Genomic DNA, 10,578 nt, shown 5'->3' with positions numbered 1-10,578 from the left:
CATTTATCTTACAACGAGTTGTTTTAGATATTCTTACGAGCGAAAACGAGTTGAATACTTTTTAAACAACGATTTATAAGATATATGGTATTTAACGGACACGAATGTATTATTCATTTCTTACATATCCTCAAGAACCACGTTTTATGCTAATTTTAACATCTTTTTCAACTAAACGTTATTTACAGCCCATGCACTTGTAGCTAACTTACGCATCACAGACAAATTATTGTCAGGTTAACTATACGTCATAGTTTAATCGACTTCGATCGTGTTGTTTTTCATTGGATGTATGACATTGGTGAGCTGGTCTTCACCTAGGAGCCGCCAGTAGTGTGTCTTGAAATTGTTAACATACGTACATGTGTTAACAAGTATGTGTTAACAAAAATAACGAATGATGTTATCACCGACGGGTGTGTAAGTAATTTATTTAACATCACTCCGACACATTACAATGCAAATACATGTCACTAGCTATCATCAGCTCATAAATTCACGAGTTCACAAGACTACATTTTAAAATTTGTTTTTAAATCAATAAAGCAAGGTTTTTCAATACGGATGCATTGTACAAACAAAAGGGCGGGACATAGCCCAGTGGTAAAGCGCTCGCTCGATGCGCGGTCGGTCTGGGATCGATCCCCGTCGATGGACCCATTGGGCTATTGCTCGTTCCAGCCAGTGCACCGCGACTGGTATATCAAAGGTCGTGGTATGTACTACCCTGTCTGTGGGATGGTGCATATAAAAGATCCACTGCTGCAAATCGAAAAGAGTAGCCCATGAAGTGGCGACAGCAGGTTTCCTCTCTCAATATCTGTGTAGTCCTTAACCATAAGACTGACGCCATATAACTGTTATACAGTTACACAGTATCTATTTTGGTGCGATAATCTTGTCAAATAGGCTTCGGAGTTGATCACAGAGATTAATTTAATCCTTATTTATAGGATTTGAAATCGACATATTGTAATCGAAAATACTTTTTTTGTGTGAATTTCAGCCCCCCCCCCCCCCCCCGCATGACGTCATAACTAATACTCAATCTGAAACTCAGACATATTTTAAGTTCCCGACTGAAAAAAAGAAAAAAATGTTTTATTTAACGACGAACTCAACACATTTTATTTACGGTTATATGGCGTCAGACATATGGTTAAGGACCACACAGATTTTGAGAGGAAACCCGCTGTCGCCACTTCATGGGCTACTCTTCCGATTAGCAGCAAGGGATCTTTTATTTGCGCTTCCCACAGGCAGGATAGCACAAACCATGGCCTTTGTTGAACCAGTTATGGATCATTGGTCGGTGCAAGTGGTTTACACTTACCCACTGAGCCTTGCAGAGCACTCACTCAGGGTTTGGAGTCGGTCTCTGGATTAAAAATCCCATGCCTCGACTGGGATCCGAACCCAGTACCTACCAGCCTGTAGACCGATGGCCTGCCACGACGCCACCGATGCCAGGTTCCTGACTGAATACACGAGGCAAGCGGCATGCAGGAACGGGTCTTATATTTAAAAGAAATCTCATTTAGAAATGAATCATTTTCCATATACAACCTAAAAACTCCAGATATTCGAATAATTCAAGTGAAGTTCTGCAATATTTTGTTTACGAGTATGTTTATTGCAGGGAATGTGTTGCAGGGAATTCATTGCACGTGTATTCAAGCGAAGTCCTGAAACGGTGTGTTTAGTAGTGTGCTTGTTTAACTTATTGCAGGGAATGTGCACGTGCATTAAGAGAAGTCCTAACACAGTCTGTTTCATTTGTTTGCAGGGAATGCCTACGTCATACACAGAGTTGGTCAAACGAATAATACACCTGTTCCTGGCATGTGCTGTCCTGCTGGCGCCGACGGCGGCCAGTCTATGTGAAGAGCGGTGCGAGTCCGCTAACCCCTCACTACACAGGCTTAGAGCCCTTTGGACGCGCATGTACAAACATTCAAGTAAGTATGGAAGGAAGAAAGGAAGGAAGGAAGGAAGGGAAGAATGAAGTAAGGAAGGAAATGTTTTAATTAACGATGCACACAATACATTTTAATTGTGGTTTTATGGCGTCCGACATATGGTTAAGGACCACGCAGATACTGAGGGAAGAAACCCGCTGTCGCCACTTTATGGACTACTCTTTTCGATTAGCTGCAAGGGATCTTTTATATGCACCATTCCACAGACAGGATAGTACATACCACGGACTTTGTTACACCAGTTGTGGAGGACTGGCTGGAACGAGAAATAGACCGATGGGTTGGAAGGACAGAAATGTTTTGTTTAACGAAGCACTCTATACATTTTATTTGCGGTTATATGGTGTCCGACATATTATGGTTAAGGACCACACAGATATTGAGAAAACTCACTGTCGCCACTCCATTGGCTACTATTTTCGTTTAGCAGCAAGGGATCTTTTATGTGCACTATCCCATAGACAGAATAATAAATACCACGGCCTTTATAACAGCAATTGTGGAGCACTGGCTGGAATGAATGAATGAATGAATGTTTAACGACACCCCAGCACGAAAAATACATCGGCTATTGGGTGTCAAACTATGGTAATGCAAATAAATAAAGTGATGGTTAACATCAATATAAAAATTCAAGACTTTTACAGAATTTTACGGATACTGAATTTTACTCAAAACTTCAATTGTGTGCTGTATTGGCCATTCTCAAAGAGAATGTTACACACCTGCACCACGGTGAGGTTACAGCACACGCAGGGGTTCTCATAGAGAATGTTACACCCCTGCACCACGGTGAGGTTACAGCACGCGCAGGGGTGGCTGGAAGGAGAACAAGTATGGAACTACACACAAGTTTCTTTCACGGGATTTAGCTCACACTATAGAGCTCTCACCCGAAGTGCGTGCGTCGTAGGATCGAGCCACCTTAGAGGAATCATTCTTTGATTGGGTTTGCTTTTCCTGTCCCAACCAGTGCACCAAAAGTTTGTTTTGTTTAACGACAACACTAGAGCACATTGATTTATTAATCATCGGCTATTGGATGTCAAACATTTGGTAATTTTTACATATAGTCTTAGAGAAGAAACCCACTACATTTTTTTCCATTAATAGCAAAGGGATCTTTTATATGCGCCATCCCACAGAAATGATAGCACATTTCACGGTCTTTGATATACCTGTCGTGGTGCACAGACTGGAACGAAAAATAGCCCAATGAGCCCACCGATCGCGCATCAAACGAGCGCTTTTACCACTGGGTTACTACCCCCCCCCCCCCCAGTGCACCACAACAGGTATATCAAAGGTCGTGGTAAGTGCTGTCCTGTCTGTGGGAAAGTAAATATAACAGATCCCTTGCTGCTAATGGAAAAATATAGCGGGTTTCCTTTAATACTATATGGCAGAATTACCTAAATAATGTTTGACATCCTATAGCCTATGGTATATTTTTTTAACTTTTATGTTTAACTCTCTCCCCCCCCCCCCCCCCCCCTCGCCTATCGTTTCTGGTTTTCCAGAAGTGTGTGCAAGAAATTATACAAGGTGTGGGTCTAGATTGGCCAGTGGACTGGTGTGCTCCCCTGAAATTTGCTTTTATAAAGAAAATTCCTGTGTGCTCGCGCGTGCGTGCGTGCGTGCGTGTGTGTGTGTGTGTATATGTGTGTGTGTGTGTGTGTGTGTGTGTGTGCCTGTCTGTGTGTATCTGTATGTGTGTGTTTGTCTGTGTTTGTCTGTGTGTGTATATGTGCGTGTCTCAGTGTCTGTATGCCTGTATGCCTGTATGTTTGTGTGTCTGTGTGCCTATGTGTGAGTCTATCTTTCTCTATGTGTGTGCGTATGTGTGTGCGTGCGTGCGTGCGCTCGCGAACAAAATCATACAAATATGGGCGTAGGGTGGTCTGGGCTGAACTTAGCGACCATTTGTGCGTACATTTTCGCTGGACACCTATGTGATAAGCCTAATATTGTAGTGTTTAAAAATAGGCTTTTGCCCCAGCGGCTGGGGCTCGTTCGTCCACTGGGCTACCCCCCCCCCCCTTCAACTCCCCCGCCCCTGGGCTACGCCAGTGAAAATCAGGGGTTGTGTTCACGAAAGGCGTACTTGAACAGTTCTCTGATGGAAGTGTGTAAAAAAATTGCACTCGTACACCCAGACAAGCTGGGCGAGACGTACCGTTACTTAGGAGTGGCGAGTCGGATTTGGTTCATGAACCCGGGAGCTAGCGCTTTTTAACCACCCACTATACGACACGGAGGCCAGGGGTAGGAGACTAGATACCGTAAACCACTTCGACGTTTGAGAGAGCACGTTCACAAACGTGTGCACGCGGTTGTCGTAAAACACAAATAGAACACTCCAACATTTATATATGCCTTTTGTGGCTCACCTGTTCCGGAAATAGCGATTTTGAGTAGGCCCGACACTGTATTTTATTTCTCGATACTTGAGATGTCGTTTAGAACACTGGACGAAACGAAACACAAAGTGACGAAATAATTCTAATTTCAGAGACGAAATAGTAAAATAATGTCATTCATTTTCATCCTTTTTTTTTTTTTTCTTTCTTTCTTTCTTTCTTTTTTTTTTTTTTTTTTTTTTTTTTTTTTTTTTTTTTGTTGGTTTTTTAAATTATTATTGAGTTATTTATGAGCTAAATGCTGGTTTTTTGTAGCCTATTTTACGACCTCGTAAAGACGTTTTTTTAATGTATAAAATTATAGGGTTTTTTAGTAGATTCTTTTTTTCTTTCTTTTGTTTTTGTGTTTGTTTTGGATTTATTTTTTGTTTCGTTTTTATAATTAGTTTTGGTTGTCTTTATCTGTCTGTCTGTCTAAATCTGTCTGTATCAATATGTCTGAATGTGTCGGTTATCTGTCTGTATGTGTCTGCCTGTGTGTCTGGCTAGCTGTCTGTCTGTCTGTCTGTCTGTCTGTCTGTATGTATGTATATTGATGTATGAATATCTATATATTGTATGTATGTATGTATGTATGTATGTACGTATGTATTGATGTATGAATATCTATATATTGTATGTATGTCGAATTTGACAGTTACATACATAGGTATTAACGTACTGGCACAGGGGATAATTAAATCCTTTCTGGCCTCACAAATTGTCCCATGGGACTCGAACCTGTGGCACCGAATCGCCCGCAAATTGCGAGACTAACCACGATGCACTCTGAGCTATGTATGTATGTATGTATGTATGAATGTATGTATGTATGCATGTATGTATATCTATATAACATAACATTTGTTTTGCAGGTACATCATTCGACCAGTTCGTGCAGTCGTTGGTGTTTTCTTTCAACACGGAGAGGTCGCTACACCCGCTGATGAGAACGATCGTCACCATGTTGGGCGACTACCGCGAGTGTGTTATGGCGTGTGAACACCAGTTCAGTAAACGGAGTTTACTCAGTCCGTACAGGAGAACGTTTCAAATTAAACAGCTCTATAAAACAATATGTAAGTAATGTCATTAAATTAAATTAAATTAAATTAAATTAAATTAAATTAAATTAAATTAAATTAAAAAGTTGTGAAGCGGTACGTAGCCCAGTGGTAAAGCGCTCGCCTGATGCGCGGTCAGTCTAGTCTACGCAGTCCATACCGGAGAACGTTTCAAATAAACAGCTGTATAAAACAATATGTAAGTAATGTTATTAAATTTGATTAAATTACAAATTTACATAGTCGAGGTGCAAAGCGATACGTAGCCCAGTGGTAATGCACTCGCTTAATGCGCGGTCAATCTAGTTTACAACAATATGTAAGTAATGTCATTGAATTAAATTACTTTTGAGTAACTACAGTATATGTACATGTAACAAGAATTAAGAACTACACCGACGCCACACTTAGAGGTCAGCGTCCCCCCGCCATGACGTAACCAGACCACGCCCCCACACTTAAAGGTTAGCCAATCAGAGGGCAAGAACGGCCACGTAACCTAGCTCATTTACATCCATGAGACCCAATAGGCCCTTATACTACTACTAGAAGAAAAACTGTTTTCAGCATCAAATTGGGGAGAGGGGTTTACAGTGCCTCCTCCCCCCCCCCCCCCCCCCCCCCCGGTTCTTCCAAGTACTACGGGCCTGACCTGCATATTATACTCATTCATTATTAGGTCAGACATACTTTTGAGTAACTACGGTAAATATGAAGCTATTTCTAATGACTTTATTTAAGAATTGACCGCAATTATTTTTTGGTTCATGCAAGTATGCAGGCTCATACAAAAGTGTGCACATCGTTTTTTCGGTTCATACTTGAACGAGCCAAAAAATAATTGCAGTCAAATCTTATAATTAAATGTATATGCATACTTTAACAATACATAACTGAATTTATTTTGTTTAGCTTTAAATACGCCTGTAGTATTGTTTGTGTAAACTTCATTAATACTTATGTCGCGTAAGAATGCGAACGTTCATTCACTATCATTTGAATCAGGTGATTTTTTGTAAATTACGTCATTTCCTCTAGCTGCTGTGCATTTTTACGGATCGTTTAGTTATATTGGAAGGAATTGTCCTATTCGTGTTTAGTTTATATTATATGAAAGTGAACGAAGAGAACGTGTCTAACATTTATGCTGTTGGTGGAACCGTTTAATTTTCGCCAACAGCTGTAGAACATCGCTTACAAGTAAGTTACAGAAGTGAAGTTTCCTACATGATTTCTTTGAACACCGACAGAGTCTCATGTCATGATTAGCGAAGAGGTTGGGTTTTTTGGGTGTGTGGGTTTTTTTTAAATCAATGCATATATATCTACATGTCTACTCTGCTATAGCATTTTCCATTAATTTATCGTATACATTTTTTTGTAGCTTTCACGTGTGTTTTCTTCAAAATATCTAAATATGATTGCCAGAATAATCCGGCTTGTTGCACAAAAGTAGTGGTGGTGGTGGTGGTGAAGGGGGGAGGGGTAGTAGGCGTGGCTTAAATGTTTTCGGTTCATCGAGATATGAAAGAAAAAAAGTAAGCACCTCTGGATCAATCAGATTGCCATAAAGTGTACAGACGCATGGAAAATTTAATTATATACTCGTAAACGTAACAGGAACTAAATGCGTTGCTTGAATTCACCGGTGTATAATTATAGCACTGGTGATTCAGGTTCAGTTTTATCTAGAACAACTATGAAAACATTAATGCATTATTTAATACACGTGTCGTATTTATATGATAAGATTACAGAATGTGAATTGATTTATTGAAGTGCGTTGTCGTCAGCATTTACACTGCACGTAGTGCGCGATGTAGCCCAGAGGTAAAGCGGTCCCCTGATGCGTGGTCGGTCTAGGATCCCCGTTGGCGGGCCCATTGGGCTATTTGTCGTTCCAGCCAGTGCACCACGACTGGTATATCAAAGGACGTGGTTGTGCTATCCTGTCTGTGGGATGGTGCTTATAAAAGATAGCCGATTATTAATAAATCAATGTGCTCTAGTGGTGTCGATAAAAAGTCTTTAAATAAAAAACAAAATTGACGTCAGACAGGCGTGAGCTATAACAGGGTTTTTTTTCTGAATATGCACGTTAAACCCTATAAAAGAAAAGAAAGAAAGAAAGAAAATATGAAATAAAGAAAGAAAGAATGAATGAAGAAAAGAAAGAAAACAGAAAGAAACAAAGAAGGAAGGAAGGAAGGAAAGAAAGAAAGAAATAATGTAGTCACATATCGTTAAAGGAATGCTAAAGCAAGGCTTTTGGCCTGGTATGCATATTCAACGATATATAATGCTCATTATTGCTGAATATCAACAAGTATAATCGTATAGTTAATTAATAAAACGGTTAAATGTGACGGCTAATATATATAACGGGCGCAGCCATTTTGTACTATCCCAGTGAATACGCCCTCTGGCGAGCAGGTGGTTACGTAATACCTAACGTGTCACGTCAGGAATTAGTTTTCGAACTGAAGAAACAAAACATACCTGATTTTTACGGATGCATGGCAATGTTCTGTAATAATATCCATCCCAGTAACATACATGTAGCTTCGTGTATATGTGGTCTATTTTTCAATACAAAATAAACAACCATTATCAAAGTGTTGAAATAACTGCATTATGTTTTGTATATAAATTAACCCACGTACTGAAATAATAGTCGGAGTTTTTTTTTTGGTTAATTGGTCTTTTCTTTCCGTGGCCTGTACCTGTGGTTCTTGATTGGCAGGTGTATATTTAGATGGTCCCCGGACACTGTGTCTAGACACACAAGAAAGACGTGTCCTCTTTTATTAAGATCACAGGGTATTGTGTGATAACGTCAAATCGTAATGGACCTTACCAGCTGTACTGCTGCTTTATTACTGTAAGTAATTCTGTAAAACCCTTGATTAAGTAGACTTTCCCATCTAAAATCACAAAACTGACCAATTACGTCGTCCCAAAGAAAAGAAAATTATCACTTGGGTATCGTGAGTGTTCGTTTTTGCTCAAACGTATCCTAAATAGGCCTAATAATATGCATTTTTTTCTTTGGATTTTTTAAAAGAAAAAACTACTTTAACTCCATGTCGTTCTATTGATGCAAACTGAAATATATTTAGTTAAATAGTTTATTATACTATCAAATAAATTAGAGCGTTTGTTTACACTGTGCATAATAGAGATGTTAGACGGAGCTGACGTCACTTCGCCCTAAGCTATACCATCGGACGTCACAAAAACGAAACAAAATGGCTGCCCCCAGTTAGCAGGAATAATCATGTTTTTTTATTAAATCTAAAATTACGAGTTTTTCATTTGTTAAAGTGTCAGTATGTGTTGGTGGTTCGGGTATGCATCTTTCCAACACACAAAGCTCTTGTTGGAGTTTAGTCTACCTTTAAACAAAATTCAATATGAATGTCTTTCCTCTTTCTTTTTTCAGGTAAGTTTCATTTGAAACTTCACGGAACAACACATGATCTGCCCTCCAAAATTAAGATGCATTGCCATGGCAACAAGGCAACAGTTTGAAGAACGAGAGACCTCGCAGAGAACAATACCGTTATGTTTATTTGTTTTGTTTTAATTCCCCGTTTTCAAGTTTACCACCTACGGCCAGTGGAACCGGAAATGAAATGTCACGATCGTCTGCTGTTCTCGCTAGCTTCCTGAAACTTCTGGCATCTCTTACGACTCCTGAATAGACTCATTTTAAAAGGAACTCATCTCTGACCTGAGTCGGTTTTCGTTCCATATCGAACTAGGGCCGTCAATTCACCGGAAATGGAAAGAGAATGGTACTATAAGAAGCGAGGCGGAGTCGTTGAAAGGAAGTTTTGAGAGAAACCGAATCATCGGTTTTTCTCGGAATAGCGGAAGCGAATAATGGTTGGCGCACACCCACCGATTAACTTCGACTCGACTGTCGAGTGGGTAGTAGTCTGAAAATGTGCACCTGCACACACCAGCCGACGTGACAGTCTAATCGGAGCAAAACTGCAGATTAGACGCGACTGTCGCGTCTTTGAAACTGCACGCACCTACCGATTGACGCCGACGCTACTGTGGAGTCTGCGTTAATCGGTAAGTGTGTGCCAAACATAATGAGTTAAAATGGTGCTTTCGCTCACGTTCTCTTGGTGCTTCTAATGTCCTTTATGTACAAACTGATTAAAGCAAGAGACCAGGCTAAAGATTTTTGTCCGAAGTTGTCTTAGCGCTACGATATCGTAAAACCATCGTAAGCTATGATGTTACAACAACGAATGTCATAGCCCACGACAGCTTTATGATATCGTAGCGCTAAGATAGCTTCGAAAAGCTGGGCCCTGTTGTGCAAAACGTAAGCTAATTTAACCAGTGGTTAGGAAAATAGTTTTAAAACCAGTTTTCGAATCGGTGCGGGGGCGTGACGTATTTCAATTTCCGTCAGTACCCCCACGATAAATAAAGTCATGTATCGGACCGTGGGAAAATGGGTACAGTTGGTCATTTGCTGATTTTCCGTTGGAGCAGCTGGTGTGGTGATTGTGAGGTTTTTCTATCTCACTGTCTGACTGTTTGTTCTTAGTGTGTCTGACGCTTTTCTTGCTGCGGTCTCTATCTCTATCTGGGTATCTTTCTTTCTTCCCTCTCTCTCTCTCTCTCTCTCTCTCTCTCTCTCTCTCTCTCTCTCTCTCTCTCTCTCTCTCTCTGTGTGTGTGTGTGTCTCGTCTCGCCTCTCTCTCTCTCTCTCTCTCTCTCTCTCTCTCTCTCTCTCTCTCTCTCTCTCTCTCTCTCTCTCTCTCTCTCTCTCTCTCTCTTTCTCTGTCAATGTTTCAAGCCGGTATTAGGATGCTAATCCAACAGCTTTCAGCCTTAAATCGGGAGATCTACTTTATATTATTTTCAGTGTGCCTGGTCTTCGTGCGCATTGACTTATTAATCGGGTTTGAGGCTGGTGGGTACACGGTTCAAGTCTCGTTAACGGTTCCAACCCTAAGTACGTACGCGGCTTGGCTGTGTATAATGCGGCTGTTCTTACTTACCTCATCAGCGATTAACCTCTGCTCCAGTTGATGACGCGTGTTGCCAAATGCCCAAGAGAGCGTGCATGAACTTTGCATTTTAGCAAGAAAATAAAACCATAATCAGTGT

General features: G+C 40.5%; 1 protein-coding gene across 1 annotated transcript; it reads left to right on the top strand.

The window, feature by feature from the left end:
- Window positions 1–1,670: 1,670 nt before the first annotated feature.
- On the top strand, window positions 1,671–10,116 carry LOC121385686. Its single transcript, XM_041516454.1, has 3 exons — window positions 1,671–1,958; window positions 5,254–5,457; window positions 8,885–10,116. The coding sequence occupies exons 1-3, from the start codon at window positions 1,733–1,735 to the stop codon at window positions 8,971–8,973; spliced, it is 519 nt and encodes a 172-aa protein (XP_041372388.1). The 5' UTR covers window positions 1,671–1,732; the 3' UTR covers window positions 8,974–10,116.
- The last annotated feature ends 462 nt before the right edge of the window (window positions 10,117–10,578 follow it).

Source organism: Gigantopelta aegis, chromosome 11 (assembly GCF_016097555.1).
Source record: "Gigantopelta aegis isolate Gae_Host chromosome 11, Gae_host_genome, whole genome shotgun sequence".
NCBI lineage: Eukaryota > Metazoa > Mollusca > Gastropoda > Neomphalida > Peltospiridae > Gigantopelta > Gigantopelta aegis.
Note: the sequence above shows the minus strand (reverse complement) of the source record. Positions and strands in the feature narration are given on the sequence as shown.